The sequence below is a fragment of the Coregonus lavaretus genome (assembly GCF_964263955.1).
Source record: "Coregonus lavaretus genome assembly, chromosome: 34".
Taxonomy (NCBI): Eukaryota; Metazoa; Chordata; class Actinopteri; order Salmoniformes; family Salmonidae; genus Coregonus; species Coregonus lavaretus.
Window position 1 is genome coordinate 34454785 of NC_140021.1, and position 27412 is coordinate 34482196.

At 45.4% G+C, this 27412-nt stretch overlaps 1 protein-coding gene across 1 annotated transcript in view; it reads right to left on the minus strand.

Annotated features, from left to right (window-relative positions):
- The window catches only part of LOC311108925 (cadherin-7-like), a gene marked incomplete at both ends in the record, with an annotated part of 155198 nt that overhangs the window by 47564 nt on the left and 80222 nt on the right, over positions 1-27412 (minus strand). The window contains one exon of the mRNA XM_084151703.1: positions 16855-16974. Within this exon, the coding sequence (XP_084007829.1) occupies positions 16855-16974 (120 nt within the window). The remainder of the gene's footprint in view (positions 1-16854; positions 16975-27412) is intronic.

The following is a 27412-nucleotide window of genomic DNA, read 5'->3' on the forward strand; positions in this document are numbered from 1 at the left end:
TTGCCATTGTCTTTGAAAAAAAATGCTTTAGAAGCTTATTGCACAAACCACATTGCTACAGTACTGTTTTTAATTGGTTAATGTTGCATAGGCTTATGTTTATTAAGTTGTGTAAAAAAAAAAATCTGAGCGGTAGATCTCGGCTTGCATTTTGACTCAGAAAGTGATCTTGACTCAGAAAAGGTTAATTGCCACTGTTCTAGAGTTTTCCCTGTTAACACTATCAACATTTCCCTTTACTGTGGCAATTGTGATCGAATCAATGCAATATTAGCCACTTTTAATGCAACATACCGAAACAAAACAAACTATGCAAGAGATTTTATTGTAGGCAGAACGCATCGGAGTTGGATTCTATTGCATTGACATGCACTACTCAGCCCGTACTCTACACAGACCGGTGCTGCATAAACAGTCACAGCTGCAGTAGGCCTATATGCAAATAGACCATTGCCATATATGGATCTGTGCCATTTACTTTGAACTTCACTGTGTTGACAGCATGAGGTAGCATCATTTGTCTGATTCTCTGTAATAATGGTATGGGAATAATAATGCATTTTATTTTGTAGAGTGGTTTCTTGAATCAAACAACACAAAAACATTTTCAGTCGCCTCCTTGTATGAAGGAGTCTTATAGAATGTAGGCCTACATTGAACACCACACATTGGCTGCTACTGTAGGCTGAAAGATAGAACAGCTATTTCCATGTTAAAATGTTATGTGATGCATTTTCTCCATTGTTTTTGATGGTAGGCCACTCTGGTAGGCAAGAGTGGCCTACATTATAATCAAAAAGCCACAGCAGCCTACATGGTCACTATTAAAACTGTAATTTAAAGCGGCTACAGCCTAAGTGTTCACAGTAAACGCACGCTGGAAGTTGCACAGAATTTTCACAACGTTCAAGTTTGCGCTCAGCAGACCTGAAATTTGCTCAGTGCCGAAAGAAATTAGAGGGAACATTGACGCTGACTACCCACAAGCATACTCTCGCTACGCCATAATGATTGGTCAATAAAGCGTCAATTGCCATACAGAACAAACTAATGAATAGTGGGTGAAGTTTTCCTACTGGGAGAAATGCTCTTCTTCAATGCTTTGGTTCCCTGTTTAAGGGACGAGGAGTCAGAACATGTCATTCGAGAAGCTGGTTTATTTTTAACGCCTGATGCCTTCATGTTCATCAAAGTATCTGTCTATGGATCTACTGTATGTGTGTATGTGTGGATCGGATCCATCCATTTGCTCCTGTATCCTAGCTGTATCCCCCTTTCCTCCATCCATCCATTCATCGATTCATCAGGTTTGCTGCTAGTTTCTCCCACTGTGTAACCTTGTAGCCAATTAAAGAGCATCAACATCGCTCCAGTGTCAGCTGTTGTGACACCTGTGAACCCTGTTTGCTGACATGCATGAGAGAGCTAGCTTCAAGCCATCAATCCAACAGAGGTCCCTCAAACCAGGCGAGGTACAAAATGTTCTCTCAACTCTATCCAGCACTGCCACTACAGGGACAAAAAAACAATAGTTCTAACTTGAAAGAACAAAACAGTCTTAAAGCATTCTGGAGAAGAAGAAGTTGGCTGTTTGAAAAAGTTGGCTAATGGCTAACAAAAAATATAAATAAAACAACAACAAAAACAATGTCTTCCCAAAATACTTGAAATGAAGCCCATAAGAAAATATGTTAAGTGTGTGCAGCCGGCAGTAAACCAAGTGAATGATCTTACTAAGCAAAGAAAGGCTTCACATCTCTGTTACCCCCGCGCCACAACCGTGTCATTCCTGGGGAGAGGCGATGATTAAAATCCTTCTATGGCTATCTGTCACGCCCTGACTCAAGGGACTCGTATATGTTGAATCAGGGTGTGTATGTTCTATGTTGTATATTTCTAGGTTGATGTTCTAGTATGTCTATTTCTATGTTGGCCAGTGTGGTTCCCAATCAGAGGCAGCTGTCGCTCGTTGTCTCTGATTGGGGACCATACTTAGGCAGCCTTTTGGCACTAGTTAGTTGTGGGATCTTGTTCCGTGTGAGGTACGTTATTTGTCTACCTTGGACTTCACGTTTCGTTTCATTTGTTGTTTTGTCGTGGTGTTTATTCAATATAAATAAACATGAATGCATATCACGCTGCGCCTTGGTCCGTCTCGTTCCTCAACGATCGTGACACTATCACGGCATGGCCCCGCATCGGCATCGCGCCGTGTGTCCCTCTTTCGCCGGTGCTGCTGGAAAATACACATTGTAGCAGCCGCACATTTCCTCTACCCAGCGCTGGCGGCAGAGGGGTAGGCCACTCTCCCTGCAAAAAGCCTAGGATCCTTGATATTTGTCTAGGGAAGAGGAAATAAAAGTGTGGGGACAGGATCGCTTTGCTAGGATAGGAACCCCTCTGGCCTACCATCCGTGTGGCTATGAGAGGTAACGAAGAAGGTGATGGACACAAGAGTGGTGTGATTTCCTCAACCTCCGGGCGGTCCACTTATACCCAATTGATCCATGTAAGATGAAAACAGGCCTTATACAGTACACTGGGAATAGTACAACCTCCAAGCCAGGTGGTTGAATTTTAGTTTGTCCATGAAAAGCTACCTTCTAAGCATACTCTACATCTAACTTATCTTTTGAAAGATTCCAACCCAGAGTACAGATATGTATTTGAATAACAATTGATCTCACTCAAACTGTGAAAGATACACAGACGGAACTTGTATCAGCTGAGGTCTCCTGGTCCTCATTCTCCACCTTGACTCTACGTGATACGTTAAATGTCCCATCTCTTGGTGTTCTGGATGTGGTGGAACATTAAACGATTATGTAACATTACAAGATGTAGAAAATTGTGACTCATCTTCAGTAACATTACTATTACATTTGAAATACAGGAGGAAATGCTACTGTATATGCAAAATGTGATGAGGGGGATGAGATAATGGATTTTTTGCCAAGCTATAGTATTGCACATTACGTGGCATAACGATGGGAGGCCATATGTATATCTACCCTGAGCTGTAATGTCCTCCAGTCACTGGAGTGGATAGTACAAGGATCTCCCTCAGAGGCGATGCACAATTTTGTGTGTGTGCGTGGGTGAGAGTCATGATTTGAACAGATTAGAGAACACCCACAGTAGAAAGCTCCCAAAAGGCCATGCCAATATCTTAATCAGAACGGAATTACCGGGTTTTGGAACCATCTCCCAGGCTCTGTATTTGATATCTTAGCGCTGAGAGAACAGGTGGGGAGCAGCTAGACTGGCCTTTCCCTTATTTGAGCATTTTACATTTAATTAAATTATCTCCTTCCTCATGACCGGAGGAGCTGAAAAAGATGACGGTGAAGCTCTAAACGCTGTCATTGCAGAAGAAGCACGTAGATCAAATTGTAATGCATGCAGGCCCCCTCTTAAATACCCCCTTTAAACATAATGAATCCTCGCACAGACACCTGGCCTTTCCGCTCTCACCCGTCGTTAGGACAGAGGACAGAGGTCAAGCAGACATGTCTGGCATTGCCGATGTGCTCGAATGCTCATCTCTGCCTCTAAGGTGTATAAAACTGTGTGTGTGTGTATGTGTGTGTGTGTTTGTTTGTGCGTGCATTTGTGTGTGTGTGTGTGTTTTGCAGAGAGGTGTGCATTATTAATCCCTGTTAGTCATTGTCCATTTCTACTAATGCCTTTCGAAAATGCCTAATGAGTATCACAACAAACAGTAGACAGACTAGACACTCATTCATAGCTACATTTAGACATTGAGTCTTTCACACGCAGGCCTTAACTCATAGCAGCGCACCACATTTCGATTTCACCTTCAAACTCAATTGCCCTATTTCCTGAGCTACAGTGGCTTGCGAAAGTATTCACCCCCCTTGGCATTCTTACTATTTTGTTGCCTTACAACCTGGAATTAAAAATGATTTTTTGGGGGATTTGTATCATTTGATTTACACAACATGCCTACCACTTTGAAGATGCAAAATACTTTTTATTGTGAAACAAGCAAGAAATAAGACAAAAAAAACAGAAAACTTGAGCGTGCATAACTATTCACCCCTCCAAAGTCAATACTTTGTAGAGCCACCTTTTGCAGCAATTACAGCTGAAAGTCTCTTGGGGTATGTCTCTATAAGCTTGGCACATCTAGCCACTGGGATTTTTGCCCATTCTTCAAGGCAAAACTGCTCCAGCTCCTTCAAGTTGGATGGGTTCCGCTGGTGTACAGCAATCTTTAAGTCATACCACAGATTCTCAATTGGATTGAGGTCTGGGCTTTGACTAGGCCATTCTAAGACATTTAAATGTTTCCCCTTAAACCACTCAAGTGTTGCTTTAGCAATATGCTTAGGGTCATTGTCCTGCTGGAAGGTGAACCTCTGTCCCAGTCTCAAATCTCTGGAAGAGTGAAACAGGTTTCCCTCAAAAATGTCCCTATATTTAGCGCCATCCATCATTCCTTCAATTCTGACCAGTTTCCCAGTCCCTGCCGATGAAAAACATCCCCCAGCATGATGCTGCCACCACCATGCTTCACTGTGGGGATGGTGTTCTCGGTGTTGGGTTTGCGCCAGACATAGCATTTTCCTTGATGGCCAAAAAGCTCAATTTTAGTCTCATCTGACCAGAGTACCTTCTTCCATATGTTTGGGGAGTCTCCCACATGCCTTTTGGCAAACACCAAACGTGTTTGCTTATTTTTTCTTTAAGCAATGGCTTTTTTCTGGCCACTCTTCCGTAAAGCCCAGCTCTGTGGAGTGTATGACTTAAAGTGGTCCTATGGACAGATGCTCCAATCTCCGCTGTGGAGCTTTGCAGCTCCTTCAGGGTTATCTTTGGTCTCTTTGTTGGCTCTCTGATTAATGCCCTCCTTGCCTGGTCCGTGAGTTTTGGTGGGCGGCCCTCTCTTGGCAGGTTTGTTATGGTGCCATATTCTTTACATTTTTTAATAATGGACTTAATGGTGCTCCGTAGGATGTCCAACCCTGATCTGTACTTCTCCAAAACCTTGTACCTGACCTGTTTGGAGAGCTCCTTGTTCTTCATGGTGCCGCTTGCTTGGTGGTGCCCCTTGCTTAGTAGTGTTGCAGACTCTGGGGCATTTCAGAACAGGTGTATATATACTGAGATCATGTGACAGATCATGTGACAGTTAGATTGCACACAGGTGGACTTTATTTGATTAATTATGTGACTTCTGAAGGTAATTGGTTGCACCAGATCTTATTTAGGGGCTTCATAGCAAAGGGGGTGAATACATTTGCACGGACCACTTTTCTGTTTTTTATTTTGTATATATTTTTTTTAAACAAGTTATTTTTTTCATTTCACTTCACCAATTTGGACTATTTTGTGTATGTCCATTACATGAAATCCAAATAAAAATCCATTTAAATTACAGGTTGTAATGCAACAAAATAGGAAAAACGCCAAGGGGGATGAATACTTTTGCAAGGCACAGTACATTACAAAATGGAGGCTTAATAGGCCACCGTCACCCACAGCAACTTCTGTATTTTGACGACATTATGCATTACATTTACAGCTTGAAAATTATTGGAGCTATTCAGGATGAAGCACTTTTTTCCCAAAGGGACTTGCTGGACCTAAGTGAGCCAGGATTCAAACCCACCAAGTCACATTTGACATTGTCCACCTCCCTGACCACTATTCCTCAACCACTTAATCGCTGATGATGCAATATTACTGTGTAGCTCGAGCTTAAGGAGTGCATTTCAGCATGAGCACTTTGTCAAAGTCACCCCTTCGCTAAGGCACAGCCTTTTTTAATGAATTAGTCTAATTAGTAGTTTGCAGAGACATAGAAACAGCATTCACCTCTGGTCTTTTCTTCACAGGTAGCAACATTTAAACGTATTCATATTATGGTAAAACTGAGAACATTCCATATGCCCTCTCTTAACCTGGAAAGGAAATCAATTTTCTAGTTTCCTGCGCCAGACATAATTTGTTTGATTTAGCTTTGCAGTATATACTGTATTTCCTCCATGTTGTGTCTGCACATGTAAAGTGCATACAAATCTGTTCAAACATGCTAAAGTTAAGGTGCCACTCAAAATACATTTTCACAGAACAATCCACAGCAAAAACATAAAACATAGTCTGTTCTGCCTTTCCAGGAAGTCCTCCTAAAGAGTACTCTTTCTTCATTGCACTTTGTACACTATGTAGCCACTTCAGTAATCACAACCTCTTAAAACAATAAGAAAGATCACATTTAATGATTTAAAGAGCCTTCTTAGGTAATGAAACACACGTCATAGTTTGCGTGTGGGCTCCATTCCTTGAATTGGATAGGTCTTTAGTAAAAATAACTATGCAGACAGAGTAATGAGCCTTTATGGGGTAGACATGCTGCTTAAACATCACTTAAGCAAATGTCGGCTCTCGCTCTGATTGGTATTGATGTCACAAAGTTTCAGTTGAGACTAATTGCGGGGCTGAAGTAGTCTCGCTAACTTTGTTAAAGTTCATTTTGAGGACGCATTCAAGTAGCCAAATTTCCATCAATCTTGTTCCCCACACAGACTAATGTGCTAGTCTGCACTTCCTGAAACGCATATAGTATTGAATCAGGGGACTGGCTGGATGCTACTTGCCCACCCAGTCACATGGACTCTGTAATAAGATGACTCTGTTTTCAAGACATAGATAAGTTAACTTTAATATGTCTGTGAGTTCACTTATTGTCTATAAGTATGTCTGACTAATAAAACCTCAGCATGTAAGCAGATCTCCCCTGGATGTGTTGCTGGAAGAAAAAGATGGTGATAAGCCAAAAATTATGGAGCTACACACAATTTTCTGTTTTCTTCCCAGAGTGCTTTGCATGAGGCCAGCATCCCCCACAGCGGGGCGGTGGCTAATGAGCCAACTAGCTAGCTGTAGCCGAGGACAACAGCTGTACCCTCCAACGTAGCACCCCAAAAGTCAGAACAACCATTTCACATCCCAGCATTGTTATGCAGTTCCATTGCTTTATATTTATTGAATGCAACAACAAATATATATTCTTGAGTTTAGAGAATGTACACAGCAAATTCTCCAGAGTTGAATCAACACTGCCAGTATTAAATTTAACACTGGGTCAGTGTATATATGGGTCCACACTTTTCAGTGTTAAATTAACACTGTGCTTAGTGCTGACGCTATTACACTTCAACAGTGTTAGGGAATTAACACTTTTAGCGTTACGCAATAAAACCCTATAAAGTTTTTTTAACGCTAGAAAGTGTGTATAGTTTGCCCCAATGGGGTTATACAACAACGCCTGATAATCAATCAAATGTATTTATAAAGCCCTTTTTACATCAGCAGATGTCACAAAGTCCTATACAAAAACCCAACCTAAAACCCCAAACAGCAAACAATGTAGAAGCATAGACCACTTAAACTGGTACAACACATCCACTCACAAAAGGCCAAAAATAACTATCTGAAAGCTACGCCCCCACTATGTCACGGTTTCGGCCGAGGCTGCCTCTCTCCCTTGTTCGGGCAGGCTTCGGCGTTCGTCGTCTCCGGAATTCTAGCTGCCACCGATAGATGTTTCATGTTCGTTTGCTTTTGTCTGTTTGTTTCCGCACCTGTTTCTGTTTTACGTAATTAGTGTCCTATAAGTTTCTCGTTGTGTTTGTCTAGTGTTGTGTATGATTGTTTTCCGTCAGTGTTGTGTTTTGCTCGGTTGAGCGTATTTCTCCACTGTGCTGGAGCTTATTTGCACTTGTGTGTGCACCGTTTCATTTTGTCGCACCTGTTTGTGCGCATTTACCTTTCGCCTTCGTGCGTGTTTTTGCTGTCGGGCTTAGTTGTCCTGTTGCCTGTGTTGGGCCAGTAATACAGCTTTTTGAACATTCAGTCGGCGTCCTGCGTTTGATTCCTACACTACACTTCCAACACGCCCTGACAGAATCATACACCCTCAATGGAATCAGCAGGAGCCGAAGCAGCCCAGACGAGACTGGAAGCCCAGGTTCGGGACCAGCAAGAGCAGCTCCTGCAGATGGGGACCGCCCTGCAGGAGGTGATTACCACCCTCCGAGGCTGGGGTTCGCCTCCACCGCCGCCCGCCCTGCCAGCACCATCGGCCAGCCCGCCCATTCCAGCGCCGGAACCTCGAGGAGTCCGACTATCTCTCCCGAGGGCCTACGACGGGACCGCGGCTGGGTGTCAGGGATTCCTGCTCCAGGTAGAGCTATACCTGGCCACAGTGCACCCGGCACCTACAGGGCATGAGAGCGTGTCCGCCCTGATCTCCTGCCTGGCCGGAAAAGCGTTGGAGTGGGCCAACGCGGAGTGGAGGAAGATCGACGCCACGACGATTACGTACACCGAGTTCTCCCGACGCTTCAGGGCGGTGTTTGACCATCCCCCGGAGGGGAAAGCGGCGGGGGAGCGTCTGGTCTTCCTCCGGCAGGGGAGGAGAAGTGCCCAGGAATTCGCGCTCGAATTCCGTACTCTAGCGGCAGATGCAGGGTGGAATGATCGGGCCCTCATCGATCTATACCGATGCAGCCTACGAGAGGACGTCCGTCGGGAGCTGGCTTGTAGGGACACCAGCCTCACTTTCGACCAGCTGGTTGATATGTCCATCAGGCTGGATACCCTGCTGGCTACCCGCGGACGTCCTGCGGAGGGTCCGTCCATTCCACCCTCCAGCGCCTCCGAGCCTTGTCCTATGGAGCTCGGGGGCGCTGGCGCTAGAGAGAGGAGGAGTCGGCAGGCTAGGGGGTCCATCCACTGCACCAACTGTGGTCGGGGAGGACACACCGCGGCTAGGTGCTGGGGATGGCCTCCTAGGGGAGATGACGACAGGTCCCGCACTGGGGATTCCCTCCAGGTGAGTAGGCGCCCCACTCACCCAGAGCTCTCTGTTGCCCATTTTTGTATGCCTGTACGTTTTCCACAGGTAGCACCTCTTTCCCAGCATAAGGCGCTGGTAGATTCAGGCGCGGCTGGGAATTTTATTGATAAAAAGTTTTGTTTAGCGTTAGGGATTCCCCTCATTCCTGTTGATGTTCCTTTTCCCGTTCACGCCCTAGATAGTCGTCCGTTGGGTACGGGCTTAATCAGGGAGGTCACGGCGCCACTTAGGATGTGTGCGCAGGGGGATCATCAGGAGATGATTCAGCTGTTCCTGATTGACTCTCCTGCGTATCCAGTGGTGCTGGGCATGCCCTGGTTGAGTACCCATAACCCAGTGATTTCGTGGCAGGAGAGGGCTCTGATGGAGTGGTCTGCTCAGTGTGTGGGTAGATGTTTGGGCGTTTCCGTAGGGGCTACCTCGGTGGAGAGTCCAAACCAGGTGCCCGCATTGCACGTTCCACCTGAGTATGGGGATTTGGCTATTGCGTTTAGTAAGGCGAGGGCGATGCGGTTGCCACCCCATAGGCAGGGGGATTGTGCGATAAACCTCCAGGCAGGAGCTGCGCTCCCACGGAGCCATGTGTATCCTCTGTCTCAGGAGGAGAGGAAAGCTATGGAGATTTACATAGACGAATCGCTGAGACAAGGATACATACGGCCGTCCACTTCCCCCGCGTCCTCGAGTTTCTTTTTCGTGAAGAAAAAAGATGGTGGTTTGCGCCCATGCATCGATTACCGTGGTCTCAATCAGATTACGGTGAAGTATAGTTATCCACTCCCGCTGATTGCGACCATGACTGAGTCGTTGCATGGGGCGCGTTTCTTCACGAAACTAGATCTCAGGAGCGCGTACAACTTGGTGCGCATCAGGGAGGGTGATGAATGGAAAACAGCCTTTAGTACCACCTCGGGCCATTACGAGTATCTGGTAATGCCATACGGGTTGATGAACGCTCCATCAGTTTTCCAATCATTTGTGGATGAGATCTTCAGGGACATGCAGGGGCAGGGGGTGGTGGTGTACATTGATGACATTCTCGTGTACTCACCTACCCGTGTCGAGCATGTGGCCCTGGTGCGCAGGGTGTTGCGGAGGCTGGTGGAGCACGACCTGTATGTGAAGGCAGAGAAGTGTCTGTTTTTCCAGGAGTCGGTCTCCTTTTTGGGTTATCAGTTGTCTGCGTCAGGGGTGAAGATGGAGGTAGACCGGGTGTCGGCCGTGCGTAATTGGCAAACACCAACCACTGTGAAGGAGGTGCAGCAGTTTTTGGGGTTTGCAAATTACTACAGGAGGTTTATCCGGGGTTTTGGACAGGTGGCAGCTCCCATCACGTCTCTGTTGAAGGGGGGTCCGGTGCGTCTGCAGTGGTCGGCCGAGGCGGACAGGGCGTTTGGGAGGCTGAAGGACCTGTTTACCTCGGCCCCGGTGCTGGCGCATCCGGATCCCTCTTTGCCGTTCCAAGTAGAGGTGGACGCATCGGAGGCCAGTTTAGGAGCCGTGCTTTCACAACGATCTGGCGCGCCACCTAAACTCCGCCCCTGTGCTTTTTATTCTAAGAAGCTCAGTCCGGCGGAGCGGAACTATGACGTAGGGGACAGGGAGCTGTTAGCCGTGGTACAGGCTCTAAAGGTGTGGAGGCACTGGCTTGAGGGGGCTCAACACCCTTTCCTCATTTTGACGGACCACCGTAACCTGGAGTACATCCAGGCGGCGAGGAGGCTGAACCCTCGCCAGGCAAGATGGAGTATGTTCTTGACCAGGTTTACTTTTAAGATCACGTACATCCCTGGGTCACAGAATGGCAAGGCAGATGCGCTGTCTCGGCGGTATGACGCGGAGGAGAGGTCCGTGGAGCCCACTCCCATACTGCCTGAGTCGTGTCTGGTGGCACCGGTAGTGTGGGAGGTCGATGCTGAACTCGAGCGGGCGTTACGCACCGACCCTAGTCCACCACAGTGCCCGGAGGGTCGGAAGTACGTTCCGCTCGAGGTTCGGGATCGATTGATCTATTGGGCTCACACGTCACCCTCCTCTGGACATCCGGGTATCGGCCGGACAGTGCACTGTCTTAGTGCCAAGTACTGGTGGCCCACGTTGGCAAGGGATGTGAGGGTTTATGTTTCCTCCTGCTCGGTGTGCGCCCAGTGTAAGGCGCCTAGACATCTACCTAGGGGTAAGTTGCTACCCCTGCCCGTTCCACAACGGCCATGGTCCCACCTCTCAGTGGACTTTATAACAGACCTTCCCCTCTCCCAAGGGAATACTACCATCCTGGTCGTTGTGGACCGGTTCTCTAAGGCCTGTCGTTTGCTCCCCATGCCGGGTCTTCCTACGGCCCTGCAAACTGCCGAGGCACTGTTTACCCATGTGTTCCGGCACTACGGGGTACCCGAGGACATTGTGGCTGATCGGGGTCCCCAATTCACCTCCAGAGTCTGGAGAGCGTTTATGGAGCGGTTGGGGGTCTCGGTGAGCCTCACCTCGGGTTACCACCCGGAGAGCAATGGGCAGGTGGAACGCGTAAACCAGGATGTGGGTAGGTTTCTCAGAACATACTGCCAGGACCGGCCGGAGGAGTGGTCAAGGTACGTTCCCTGGGCCGAGATGGCCCAGAATTCCCTACGCCATTCCTCCACTAACCTAACTCCATTTCAATGTGTGTTGGGTTACCAGCCGGTTCTGGCACCCTGGCAGCAGAGCCAGATCGAGGCTCCTGCGGTGGATGAGTGGGCGCGGCGCTCGGAGGAGACTTGGAACGCTGCACACGTCCACCTGCAGCGGGCCCTCCGACGTCAGAAGGCGAGCGCTGATCTCCACCGCAGTGAGGCACCGGTGTACGCACCTGGTGATCGAGTCTGGCTCTCTACCAGAAACCTGCCCCTCCGCCTGCCCTGTCGGAAACTGGGTCGGCGGTTTGTAGGGCCATTTAAAGTCCTGAGAAGGTTGAACGAGGTATGTTATAGATTACAGCTACCTGTGGAGTATAAGTGTATTAACCCCTCGTTCCATGTGTCCCTTCTCAGGCCGGTGGTAGCGGGCCCACTCCAAGAAGATGAGATCTTGGAGACTCCTCCGCCCCCGTTGGACATCGAGGGGGCACCGGCGTACTCCGTGAGATCCATCTTGGATTCGAGACGTCGGATGGGGGGTCTCCAGTATCTAGTGGAGTGGGAGGGGTACGGTCCGGAGGAGCAGTGCTGGGTGCCGAGGAGAGACGTGTTGGACCCGTCGCTCCTGACGGAGTTCCATCGGAGGCATCCGACGCGCCCTGCGCCGCGTCCCCCTGGTCGTCCCCGAGGCCGGAGTCGGCGCACGTCTTGAGCCGCGCGTCAAGGGGGGGGTACTGTCACGGTTTCGGCCGAGGCTGCCTCTCTCCCTTGTTCGGGCAGGCTTCGGCGTTCGTCGTCTCCGGAATTCTAGCTGCCACCGATAGATGTTTCATGTTCGTTTGCTTTTGTCTGTTTGTTTCCGCACCTGTTTCTGTTTTACGTAATTAGTGTCCTATAAGTTTCTCGTTGTGTTTGTCTAGTGTTGTGTATGATTGTTTTCCGTCAGTGTTGTGTTTTGCTCGGTTGAGCGTATTTCTCCACTGTGCTGGAGCTTATTTGCACTTGTGTGTGCACCGTTTCATTTTGTCGCACCTGTTTTTGCGCATTTACCTTTCGCCTTCGTGCGTGTTTTTGCTGTCGGGCTTAGATGTCCTGTTGCCTGTGTTGGGCCAGTAATACAGCTTTTTGAACATTCAGTCGGCGTCCTGCGTTTGATTCCTACACTACACTTCCAACACGCCCTGACACACTAAGCCACATCAGGCCTGCAAGTCACATTATGTTGACTTGCGAAATGTAGTTCTTAATGGAATCCAGCCAGAGTTAGGATCTCCAACAGCTGGAATTTTCATTCACCCACAACCTGCATTCAGAATGGCTGTCAAGATTGTAAACATTGATAAAGGAGACTACCCAATCCATTTAAACTGAAACAACCATTTCAGTAATGGGTGCAATAAATCTAACTAACTGATTGGATTAGTTTAGAAAAATGTACAGTTGAAGTCGGAAGTTTACATACACATACATTTAAACTCAGCTTTTCACAATTCCTGACATTTAATCCTAGTAAAAATACCCTGTCTTAGGTCAGATAGGATCACCACTTTATTTTAAGAATGTGAAATGTCAGAATAATAGTAGAGAGAATTATTTATATTTGGCTTTTATTTCTTTCATCACATTCCCAGTGGGTCAGAAGTTTACGTACACTCAATTAGTATTTGGTAACATTGCCTTTAAATTGTTTAACTTGGGTAAAACGTTTCGGGTAGCCTTCCACAAGCTTCCCACCATACGTTGGGTGAATTTTGGCCCATTCCTCCTGACAGAGCTGGTGTAACTGAGTCAGGATTGTAGGGCTCCTTGCTCGCACACGCTTTTTCAGTTCTGCCCACAGATTTTCTATAGGATTGAGGTCAGGGCTTTGTGATGGCCACTCCAATACCTTGACTTTGTTGTCCTTAAGCCATTTTGCCACAACTTTGGAAGTATGCTTGGGGTCATTGTCCATTTGGAAGACCCATTTGCGACCAAGCTTTAACTTCCTGACCGATGTCTTGAGATGTTGCTTCAATATATCCACTTAATTTTCCTTCCTCATGATGCCATCTATTTTGTGAAGTGCACCAGTCCCTCCTGCAGCAAAGCACCCCCACTGCATGATGCTGCCACCCCCGTGCTTCACGGTGTCACGATCGCCAATGAAGTATGACCAAAGCGCAGCGTTGGGAGTGAACATGATGATTTTAATTTTGAAACACACGACAAAACAAAACACGACTCAATGACGTCCTCAGTTACACCGACTGAATATAGAACAAAAACCCACAACCACAAGGTGAACACAGACATTTAAATATGGCTCCCAATCAGAGATAACGAGCCGACAGCTGACACTCGTTACCTCCGATTGGGAGTCACTGACCAAACATAGAACGCGAACACCTAGACACTACCCACAGTACACAACACACGGAAATCTACACACCCTGACTAAACACAAAAAGTCCTAGAACCAGAGTGTGACAGTACCCCCCCCCAAAGGCGCGGACTGCGACCGCGCCTAACTACAAGCAAACAGGGGAGGGCTGGGTGGGCATTCCTCCTCGGCGGCGGCTCCGGCTCCGGGCTTCCTCCCCACTTCCTCTCCAACCCCCCAAAGTACCCCTGGTCCTGCCTAGCCCCGCTGGCCGGAACCGGACTGACGACACGCGCCCCTGGCTTGGTGCGTGGATCCTGGCTGGACGGCTCTGGCGGATCCCGGCTGGACGGCTCTGGCGGATCCCGGCTGGACGGCTCTGGCGGATCCCGGCTGGACGGCTCTGGCGGATCCTGGCTGGACGGCTCTGGCGGATCCTGGCCGGACGGCTCTGGCGGATCCTGGCTGGAAGGCTCTGGCGGATCCCGGCTGGAAGGCTCTGGCGGATCCCGGCTGGACGGCTCTGGCGGATCCTGGCTGGACGGCTCTGGCGGATCCTGGCTGGACGGCTCTGGCGGATCCTGGCTGGACGGCTCATGGCTGGCTGACGGATCTGGCTGCTCATGGCTGGCTGACGGATCTGGCTGCTCATGGATGGCTGACGGATCTGGCTGCTCATGGCTGGCTGACGGATCTGGCTGCTCATGGCTGGCGGAAGGATCTGGCTGCTCATGGCTGGCGGAAGGCTCTGGCTGATCCTGTCTGGCGGAAGGCTCTGGCTGATCCTGTCTGGCGGACGGCTCTGGCTGGACAGGGCTGACGACGCACCCCGTAGGCTCGGTGCGTTGAGCAGGGACAGGCCAGGCTGGGCTGGCGAAACGCACCACAGACTTGGTGCGGGGCGCAGGAACAGGCCGAGCTGGGCTGGCGACGCACCCCTTAGGCTTGGTGCGTTGAGCAGGGACAGACAGAACCGCACTGGGGACACACACCCCTGGCCCTACACGGGGATCAGGAACGGGCCGGACCGGACTGGAAACACCCCCCAGTACCTCTCGCCGTGCCTCCACACTTTCCATCCCTTTCGTAACCAGTGGCCCCCTTAAACTGGCGGCCATATCTGCCAACCTCTTGCACTCCTCCGGGCCGTACACCTTCTGCCCCGACGTCGTGAGCCCCCCCCTAAAAATTTTCTGGGGGTCTCTCCTCTCGGTGGACCAGGCCTCCATAGTCCTCTCCCAACCTTCGCTCTTCTGGCTCCACCACTCGTTATCCAACTGCTGCTTGGTCTCGTTGTGGTGGGTTTTTCTGTCACGATCGCCAATGAAGTATGACCAAAGCGCAGCGTTGGGAGTGAACATGATGATTTTAATTTTGAAACACACGACAAAACAAAACACGACTCAATGACGTCCTCAGTTACACCGACTGAATATAGAACAAAAACCCACAACCACAAGGTGAACACAGACATTTAAATATGGCTCCCAATCAGAGATAACGAGCCGACAGCTGACACTCGTTACCTCCGATTGGGAGTCACTGACCAAACATAGAACGCGAACACCTAGACACTACCCACAGTACACAACACACGGAAATCTACACACCCTGACTAAACACAAAAAGTCCTAGAACCAGAGTGTGACACACGGTTGGGATGGTGTTCTTCGGCTTGCAATCCACCTTATTTTTCCTCCAAACATAACGATGGTCATTATGGCCAAACAGTTCTATTTTTGTTTCATCAGACCAGAGGACATTTCTCCAAAAAGTACGATCTTTGTCCCATTGCTCCCAAGGATGAACCAAACTTGTGGAGGTCTACCATTTTTTTCTGAGGTCTTGGCTTATTTCTTTTGATTTTCCCATGATGTCAAGCAAAGAGGCACTGAGTTTGAAGGTAGGCCTTGAAATACATCCACAGGTACACCTCCAATTGACTCAAATGATGTCAATTAGCCTATCAGAAGCTTCTAAATCCATGACATAGTTTTCTGGAATTATCCAAGCTGTTTAAAGGCACAGTCAACTTAGTGTATGTAAACTTCTGACCCACTAGAATTGTGATACAGTGAATTATAAGTGAAATAATCTGTCTGTAAACAATTGTTGGAAGAATTACTTATCAAATTATATAACCCCCCCAAAAATCCATTTAAATTCCATGATGTAAGGCAACAAAATAGGAAGAATGCCAAGGGGGGTGAATACTTTCGCAAGCCACTGTTTAGTGTAGAGAATCATTGTACCATCTAAATCGCTGTGAAATATCGTATCCAAAAATATAGCATTTTCGCTGTTTGAAGCTGGTGTACAAAACCAAAAGTAAAAGACAAGAAAATGAAACGTAAGAAAGGGAGGCATAGATATAGCGCAATAGAACATTTCTACCGCTTCTTAGACTTGCTTCAATGAGAATGACAGATCTATAACATGTGAATATGGTCGGTCGCCAAAAAAGTTACATATTGCAGCTTATATTCTTACAGAGTTAATTTAACACCTGAATCAACACTAGAAATGTTACACTGGAAAATCAACACTACGTAACACTGGTCAATTTTCTGTGTATGATAGCATACATACTGCTACAATGTGTATCTGATACAATGTAAACTGACTTTGGCATAGCAAGCAAACCGCTACAACATTTTCATGTGAGGCATTTGAGCAGTTTGACAGTATAGCACGTTTTTTGAAAAAATACATAAAAAATCCTTAAGAGTATATTTATGCACATGTGCGTCAATCTAAGTGACATAATAAAATCTGTCAGTTTAAAATAGAGATATCAGTTTTTGCATGGGCTGCATCTTAATCCACTGCATCCGCCTATGTCTGTCTTCCGCATCTGCGGTGGAAGGTGGCCAAGCTACAGTGGTATTTGTTAGACTAATGGCTTAGACTTTTAGTTAATAACATTTAGTCATACAGTATGTCTGGGGTCCAGACTGCATGGTCAATTATTTTCCCAACAGTCAGCAGCCTACCTGTTTTTGGGTCCACTGAGAAGTAAGGCTGTCCGCTGATGATGCTGTAGACCACCCTGGCACTGTTCCCATATGTGGGGTCATCTGCGTCTGTGGCTGCCACTTGGACCACCGTTGTTCCTGTAGACAGACAACATCCAATTAGTTATCAAGACAACATCAGCCATTTTTGTCCACCAGAGCTATTTGTAGACACACAGCTCTCAAATCAACAGTATGTGTGACAACATTTCCACAAAGCTTACAAATGTCAATGTTCTTCTCAGTAAATATCACACCTTATTCTATATGGGCTACAATCAGGGATGTACTATACATTCCTAATAATACATACTGTAATAACACATTTCTGATGTATTTATATTCCTGCCCAGTATCCTAGGTGGTTGTTTTTGAGTTCAGAGGAAATGTCTTACCCATGGCATTTAACATTTAGAGTTTTGATTTCAAGTGTTTATCTAAATCTTCCCAGGCGCCAAATGTTCTAGCATAAACTGTGCTCTGACTTCTTCCACAGACGCTGCTGCACAACACTCTAACCTATAAATACCATATACCGTTACTAGTGTTTCTACTGTACACTGAAACAAATTAAGGTTCTTAAATGGTTGAAGCTGAGCCATTTGCTCGTGCTTTGCTGAGCAGTACAGTCATATCTGACTAAGATCATAACATGGTGTCAGAAGTACTTCAACCTCGTCAAATATAAAACATGAGAGATTATTTCACAGAAAATAATAATGTTCCTTGAGTTTTGAGTGACAAAAAGTAGCCAACACCTGACTGCTTTCTCATTGAGCCGAGCAGCCCAAGCGGAGTCATTGGTATGGATACTCACAGAGACAGAGCTACCATGAGCAGAGCCCATGCAGAGCGAGCAGCGCTCAGGGAGCGAGAGACAGACAGAGAGGAGCAGCTAATGGATTTATTAATGGAGGAAGTTATTTCTGATATTGGGTTTCGGGCAAAGCCGGGCTGGGCCTTAAATTAGGCAGAAGCAATCAGGCATGGGTAGGTCTCGGGCTTAAAATTCATGCCTGTGCAGGGCTCTAATCTACGGTTCTTCAGAATTCTAAAAGGTTCTTGAAATGTATGGAAGCCTGATGATGTGTCCCTTTCATAGCACACATCAAATTGGCCAGTGTTAACTAGTGTTGAGTTTTTAGTGTAATATTTCTAGTGTTGATTCAAGAGTTAAATTAACAGTCAGCGGTGTAAAAGAACACCGGTGTTATCATATTTCCCAGAATGCTCCATTGCAGGTTGCAATATCTATGTTTTTACATTAACATTGATTGACGTATATACCCCAACCAGAAGCCATGGATTACAGGCAACATCCGCACTGAGCTAAAGGGTAGAGCTGCCGCTTTCAAGGAGCGGGACTCTAACCCAGATGCTTATGAGAAATCCCGCTATGCCCTCCGACGAACCATCAAACAGGCAAAGCGTCAATACAGGACTAAGATTGAATCGTACTACACCGGCTCCGACGCTCGTCGGATGTGGCAGGGCTTGCAAACTATTACGGACTACAAAGGGAAATACAGCCGCAAACTGCCCAGTGACACGAGCCTACCAGACGAGCTAAATTACTTATATGCTCGATTCGAGGCAAGCAACACTGAAGAGTGCATGAGAGCATCAGCTGTTCCTGACGACTGTGTGATCACGCTCTCCGTAGCCGATGTGAATAAACAGGTCAACATTAACAAGGCCGCAGGGCCAGACGGATTACCAGGATGTGTATTCCGAGCATGCGCTGACCAAGTGTCTTCACTGACCTTTTCAACCTGTCCTTGACTGTGTGTAATACCAACATGTTTCAAGCAGACCACCATAGTCCCTGTGCCAAAGAACACTAAGGTAACCTGCCAAAATTTGACTACCGACCCATAGCACTCACGTCTGTAGCCATGAAGTGCTTTGAAAGGCTGGTAATGGCTCACATCAACACCATTATCACAGAAACCCTAGACCCACTCCAATTTTCATACTGCCCCAACAGTTCCACAGATGATGCAATCTCTATTGCACTCCACACTGCCCTTTCCCACCTGGACAAAAGGAACACCTACGTGAGAATGCTATTAATTGACTACAGCTCAGCGTTCAACACCATAGTGCCCTCAAAGCTCATCACTAAGCTAAGGATCCTGGGACTAAACACCTCCCTCTGCAACTGGATCCTGGACTTCCTGATGGGCCACCCCCAGGTGGTAAGGGTAGGTAACAACACATCTGCCATGATGATCTTCAACACGGGTGCCCCTCAGGGGTGCATGCTCAGTCCCCTCCTGTACTCCCTGTTCACCCATGACTGCATGGCCAGGCACTACTCCAACACCATCATTAAGTTTTCCAATGACACAACAGTGGTAGGCCTGATCACCAACAACGATGAGACAGCATATAAGGAGGAGGTCAGAGACCTGTCCATGTGGTGCCAGGATAACAATCTCTCCCTCAACGTGATTAAGACAAAGGAGATGTTTGTGGACTACAGGAAAAGGAGGACAGAGGATGCCCCCATTCTCATTGACGGGGCTGTAGTGGAGCAAGTTGAGAGCTTCAAGTTTCTTGGTGTCCACATCACCAACAAACACATCAAGATGTGAAGAGGGCACGACAAAGCCTATTTCCCCTCAGGAGACTGAAAAGATTTGGCATGGGTCCTCAGATCCTCAAAAAGTTATTTAGCTGCACCATCGAGAGCATCCTGACTGGTTGCATCACCTCCTGGTATGGCAACTGCTTGACCTCCGACCGCAAGGCACTACAGAGGGTAGTGCGTACAACCCAGTACATCCCTGGGGCCAAGCATCCTGCCATCCAGGACCTCTATACCAGGCGGTGTCAGAGGAAGGCCCTAAAAATTGTCAAAGACTCCAGCCACCCTAGTCATAGACTTTTCTCTCTGCTACCGCACAGCAAGCGGTACCGGAGCGCCAAGTCTAGGTCCAAAAGGTTTCTTAACAGCTTCTACCCCCAAGCCATAAGACTCCTGAACAGGTAATCAAATGGCTACCCCCCCCCCCCCCCCCATCTTTTATGCTGCTGCTACTCTCTGTTTATTTTCTATGCATAGTAACTTTAACTCTACCTACATGTACATATGACCTAAATTACGTCGACTAACCTGTGCCCCCGCACATTGACTCTGTACCGGTACTGCTGTATATAGCTTCGCTACTGTTATTTTACTGCTGCGCTTTAATTATTTGTGATTTTGTTATTTTTCTTCTTTTTTTTATTTTTACTTATCCATTTTTTACTGAACACTTATTTTTCTTAAAACTGCATTGTTGGTTAAGGGCTTGTAAGTAAGCATTTCACTGTAAGGTCTAGATAAAAATTGATTTGATTTGATTAATTAATCTTATGCTGCTCAAATATAAATAATATACATTTTTCTAAACAATTCCAATCTGTTATTTGGACTTATTGCACCCATTACTGAAATGGTTGTTCCAGTTTAGATGTTTAAGGTAGTCTCATTCCTTAGTCTTCCCAACCCTGGCAGTAATTCTGAATGCAGGTTGCGGGTGAATAATATTCAATTGTTGGATATCCCCACTTTGGATACCAATAGGAATTATACAGAACGTTGTGAGCCAGCATACTGTGACTTGCAGGCCTGATGTTGCCTGTAAACTATGAGTTTCAGGCCACTGTATTAGGGTAAAACCAGGCCCTACATATTGTCTTAAATAATTTAATGACAACATATTAACTTAAAAGGTCACTTGCTAAAGGCCACAGGCCTGAAAATGAATGAATGTCTCTGTCACTAGCAAACACAGTCATGGGTGGTACTTGTAACAAAAAAATATAACTCGAAAGGCATCCTGGGAAAAATGTGACTCATTTCAGGAAACTAGGTGTATGTCGCAGGTCACTACTTCACAGGAGAGGCATTTGAACGTAAACATATATTTTTTTATCAAAATGCATTTTTTTGGCAGAAATGCCTTCTGGAACATGTGAACTTTCAAATGCCTTAATATCAAACTTGTATTCTTTCCATAAATACGAATAAAATTGTTAAATTACGAGCCTAGTTGGTTTAGCCACGGAAAAAGACAGGAACCTTCTCACTAGCCATGATTGGCTGAGATAATGGATGGGCTGGACATGCCGGGAGAAGAGTTTGGATTGGTCTGCCATGTAGCATGCTTCTGTCTGTAACGTGAGCTGTTTAGTATGTGTTGATAGTCCTTTCTACCGTGCCGTTTTTGAAAGATATAACGTTAGCCATCAAGAACTACAAAAGTTGTCCTACTTTTCTCAACAACATTGATGCCCCGAATTTAGCAGGCGCTATCGACAGATCGGTTGGAAAAAGTGATGGGCTACTTTCTGCACACCCCACGGTCAGTGTGTGAACCGAAGTGACTTGATACAACGCTGGCCAAACAAGATGTAAGTTAGCTACAAACAAAACTGAGTTAAATGGTTTCAGTCTGCCGTGAAGCATTAATACATGTATAAGGGTAAGAGTCTAGCTACACTTTCAGATATAAGTTTCTAATTTTGTCAGAAAGTCGTTTTTATTGCAAGTTAAAACATACTGTTAGTTAGCTAGCAAAAGTTAGCTTGCTGGCTCGCTAGCTAATGTTACATGTATGATCTGTGTAGTAATATTATTCGAATCAGAAAACCATTTGCATTACCAGTTATAGCCTAATATTAGCTAGATAACATTGAACCTAGTTTGATTAACTTTAGCTACCTGCAGATTCATACTACAGCGATGACAATGTTTGTATTGGTAGTAGTATGAGTTGGAATTATGCCGGTTCATTGTTTAGCTAGCTAGCTACCTAGCTAGCTACATGTCTAAACAAAACACTCCACTTCGGCCGGATTATTATATGACCCATCAAATTAGCCATGTGTGCCTGATGGTGATTACGGCCATCTATTGTGTTTCATGAACATGTGTACATGTCTAGACAATAGTGACCCATCCACTTAGCTAGATGTGGCTGGGGGGTGGTTATATAATTTCCTTCACATGACCCATCAATTTAGACAAGTGTCATCTAATAATTATAAAATATATATACAATATTTTTAATTGGACACTTTCTGTTTTTGATATTGCAAGTAACCATTTCAAAGAACCGTTTACACCTTCTGTATCATGTGCATGTGACAAATACACTTAGGTTTTATTTGATATAGTGTGTGTTTACCACATGGTCTCACATGTGAATCTGTAAAGAGATGGGTGGGGCTAAGGCTTAAGAGGGTGTGAATGGGTGTAGACAAAAAAGAGCTCTCAAGTACAGTGCCTTGCAAAAGTATTCACCCCCCTTGGCATTTTTCCTATTTTGTTGCATTACAACCTGTAAATTAAATGGATTTTTATTTGGATTTAATGTAATGGACATAACCAAAATAGTCCAAATTGGTGTAGTGAAATGAAAAAAATTACTTGTTTCAAAAAATTCAAAAAAATAAATAACGGAAAAGTGGTGCATGAATATGTATTCACCCCCAATGCTATGAAGCCCCTAAATAAGATCTGGTGCAACCAATTACCTTCAGAAGTCACATAATTAGTTAAATAAAGTCCACCTGTGTGCAATCTAAGTCTGTCACATGATCTGTCACATGATCCAGTATATATACACCAGTTCTGAAAGGCCCCAGAGTCTGCAGCACCACTAAGCAAGGGGCACCACCAAGCAAGCGGCACCATGAAGACCAAGGAGATCTCCAAACAGGTCAGGGACAAAGTTGTGGAGAAGTACAGATCAGGGTTGGGTTATCAAAAAATATCCGTAACTTTGAACATCCCACGGAGCACCATTAAATCCATTATTAAAAAATGTAAAGAATATGGCACCATAACAAACCTGCCAAGAGAGGGCCGCCCACCAAAACTCACGGACCAGGCAAGGAGGGCATTATTCAGAGAGCCAACAAAGAGACCAAAAATAACCCTGAAGGAGCTGCAAAGCTCCACAGCGGAGATTGGAGCATCTGTCCATAGGACCACTTTAAGTCATACACTCCACAGAGCAGGGCTTTACGGAAGAGTGGCCAGAAAAAAGCCATTGCTTAAAGAAAAAATAAGCAAACACGTTTGGTGTTTGCCAAAAGGCATGTGGGAGACTCCCCAAACATATGGAAGAAGGTACTCTGGTCAGATGAGACTAAAATTGAGCTTTTTGGCCATCAAGGAAAACGCTATGTCTGGCGCAAACCCAACACCGAGAACACCATCCCCACAGTGAAGCATGGTGGTGGCAGCATCATGCTGGGGGATGTTTTTCATCGGCAGGGACTGGGAAACTGGTCAGAATTGAAGGAATGATGGATGGCGCTAAATATAGGGACATTTTTGAGGGAAACCTGTTTCACTCTTCCAGAGATTTGAGACTGGGACAGAGGTTCACCTTCCAGCAGGACAATGACCCTAAGCATATTGCTAAAGCAACACTTGAGTGTTTTAAGGGGAAACATTTAAATGTCTTAGAATGGCCTAGTCAAAGCCCAGACCTCAATCCAATTGAGAATCTGTGGTATGACTTAAAGATTGCTGTACACCAGCGGAACCCATCCAACTTGAAGGAGCTGGAGCAGTTTTTCCTTGAAGAATGGGCAAAAATCCCAGTGGCTAGATGTGCCAAGCTTATAGAGACATACCCCAAGAGACTTGCAGCTGTAATTGCTGCAAAAGGTGGCTCTACAATGTATTGACTTTGGAGGGGTGAATAGTTATGCACGCTCAAGTTTTCTGTTTTTTTGTCTTATTTCTTGTTTGTTTCACAATAAAAAATATTTTGCATCTTCAAAGTGGTAGGCATGTTGTGTAAATCAAATTATACAAACCCCCCAAAAATCAATTCCAGGTTGTAAGGCAACAAAATAGTAAGAATGCCAAGGGGGGTGAATACTTTCGCAAGCTGCTGTAGGTGTACCAAAACATTCAAGGGTCATTTTCTCAAAAGTTGGGTTACAAGTTTATCATCTTTCAAAGCAGAATTACTTTCCCATTGTTCCTCAATTGCAGTGTATAATATAAAATGTTCTAGCTCTGAGTCTCTACTTTTATCCAATGTAAAAAACACAATTTCAAATTTTGCTACATAAGACCGAATTGAGGTGTTCGGTCACATTTGCAAATAAGTCTTAAAGCCCTACAGCATGTCTATTCAATTCCGGTCCTCAAGGGACATTTCTGGTTTGGGATTTTTGTATGGTTCTTCAACGAATCATCCAATTTCTGTGTTGTCAGAGACCCTATAATGGCTCCCCTATGGCATCGCTCTCAATAACCTTTTTTGGTTCCAACTTGCACCTTCATTTTTAAATGTGTACCATTCTACAAGTTCATATGGTTGCTACTCATTATCAGGATAGTTTGTTACATTTAACGTGCAACTTTTGTTTGTAGAAACCTGCGAAAGGTATTGGTTAGAAACCGCATGGTTATTTATGTGAATGTGAATGTACTGTGATGACTATGATTAAAATACCTATGAATAATGCTTGAATAAACTTGCAATAGAGGTTGAAAAATACATATAGCCATTCTTAGAACTAACACAATGCATTTGATTTTAAAGTGATTGTAATGACACTGTTAGCATGTTGATATTCCATATTTCCTAAAGCAGTTTGCCTCTTCCTTACTGGTCAAGGGACCAGAGGCAGGGACGCCACCTGAGTTTCAAAACAAGAAGGTCCAGTAATCTCCGCTACCAGTAATCATTATTTACCTCTATTGTTCTGTTGTGAACTATGGTCTGGCCCCTGATTGAGACCAGAGTTTTATCTGTAACATACAAAACCAAGTGTACTGAGCCAGTAATCTAAACAACTTGGCCTCAATTGAGAACTACTAGGAGAGCCACTGCCATTCTTTATTATTGCATTTATTACAAATAATAATACACACAGAATAAAATTGTACATTAAATTCAATTATTTGTGTGAGGATCAAGGAAATAAAGGCTCAGACTTTGCGTCATTGGTGATCTTGAAGCTGACGCCTCGTTTCAGCTTTGACAATTATCAACTGTCTTCTACAAGTGTGCCCTGTTGCCGTTGAGCATGGTCAGATGAATAGGCTGCTTTATGTTTATATATTTAATTCTAATAGCCACGCAGCTCTGGCGGTATTTTAGGCCCATATTGTAGCACATAAAGGAAAGTGGTGTCTTACAAAGCAGGTTATATTTTACTTAGCAGCAAAACGCCCTTATAAAAAGCCCACTTTCTAGCATGAGCCGTATTTTACAGGCTCTTATTAAATGAAGTGATCATGGAAATTGAAGATTAGACCGCCCTATTTCCAGTCATAAACCAGAATTAACAGGCGCTGTCCCTGAATCTGAGCAACATAATAGAAAATGTTGAGAAGTTCTATGAGGACCCCCAAGATTATATCATCACCTCTTATTCATGGCAGGTTATATTACAACATTAAAACAACCAAGGTCAATCAATGCCACTACGTTAAAGAGTTCTGTGCTATGGTATATGGTATTCAAAACTCTGATCACTGCACAATAGCAGTAGGCTAAAACTGATTTAGGTTATCCTTCAATAATGGTTCTAATGTGTAAAAGGGGTCTCTCAGATTTCTATTTTGTGTTTTCTGTGGTGTATCTTCAGTGATACCCAGGATAGAGGAAGTTCGTTGCGAAACTCTGTATTTACATGAATATTTACTGCTGTCAAGGTCACAAATAACAACAGCTAGCCTTCAAGAGTGGTTGTACAAAACGGATACACAACTTCACATCGGAATATATTACATGGTTCCACTCGGTGCAGCTGTCTTCTGTCACTTCACCATTTGTCCGTCTTCATTTGTGTGATTGATCAAATTCTCATATTTTCATTTATTTTCAGTGAATCCAGACAAAACAGGGCTTCCTAATCAATTCTGCGTTTCAGGGTGAGCGATTGTCATCTGACAGTAATGAAAATAAATATAGCATGTCTAATTTCGATGGGCGACAGGTATTCATCAAAACTTTACAGACACAAGACTGGATCCAACTGCCACCATGAATACTCATCTCCAAGTAAACATGATTCCAATGTTCAAACTGTAAGCTTTTTGTTTTGCATTGCTTTGGCTTGGCTTGGCTTGCAACTTGTAGACTTAGAAGATAAGTATTGACTTCTCTGATGGCTCTACTTAACATAACATATACTGAGGAATTACCATTAAAGCTAACTTTAACCAACAAAGCGTATCCCTTTCCACCCACAGCCCCTGTCATCCCCTATACAGGTTGAAAATGGCAGATTTTGGCATTGATAAGGGCCTACATTGGAATGCAGTGGCTGTACGGTAACATGCTATACATGACGTCAGAGCTCAGGTTCCCCACTTCACAGCGCTGTATGGGTTTTGATTGACAGCCGTTATAAACCTGAGCACCGCGCGCAACAAGAAGATACCCCCATCCCTCCTGCTAATTGGGATACTTTGCACATTTGTTGTTGTCTGAGTGAGGGAAATACTGTAACTCGAGAGGAGTCGATGTGTTCTAAAAGATGAGACGTTGAGGATTATAATAAATATCGCTATTTATTATAAATAGGTGCAACATCATCAGACTTCTGGGAATGCTTGTGAAACAGCCCAAACAGACCAGGGTGAGGTTTGGGGTTTGAGAAGTCAACGAGAGAAGTGACACATATTTCCATAGTTGTTCATTTTCTCTAAATCTAAAGGCACAACCTAGATTCAAGGCAATGCCTTAGGTAGTTGAACATGTTATTACTCCAACCTCATCAAAGTGACAAACTGACACGTTTTTATTTTTGTCAAAAACAACTTTATATCGAAGGAGTGCCTTTGATTTGAGGGCCTGCACATGCGCAGTTCGGCACGAGACGACCATTAGACCCAATTACATGTTTCTACGCATGAGCTTAGCTAGCCAACGTTGACATGACATCGCCTACAAGTGTGACCAGGGATTTCTATTGGAGAAGCAGTTTCTACCTATCTTCATACTGTACTGTCTTTGATGAGTCTATGTTTGTCGTATTGTGAATAAATTTTGCAGCGGAACACGCACTTGAATGGACTCATGACTCCATTCTATGCACACCAAAAGTACAATCTGTTTGTCTGAAGTGCCTCTTGAAAGCCTAACACTGTAAGATCATATTTTATAACATACCTAGCCATTTTGGCAATAGAATAAGCTTTCAAATTCAACAGTATGTTAGGCCTACTGCTGCTAGGTAGCTCTCTCTCTCTGCTCTCCCCCTCCCCTCTGTCTGTTCTTAATTGCAGGAGTGAAGTCTGGTGTGCGGGAGTCAGGGTTCCAGCTGCAGCTCATTCACCATAATCACCTCAGCCTTAAAGACCCGGTCAAACTTGCCACTCATCGTCAGATCATAGTCAAGATGACCATGTTAGTCTCGCTGCTGACTCAACCTGCTTGTTTTCGCTCTTTGTGTTTTTGGCCGGTTCTATTTATATTTCTCCTGTGCCACAGATTATTGGAACCTGACTCCTGCCTCCACTTCACTCCTGCCACCACCATCCTGCTTTCCACTACTGGACCTCACATTT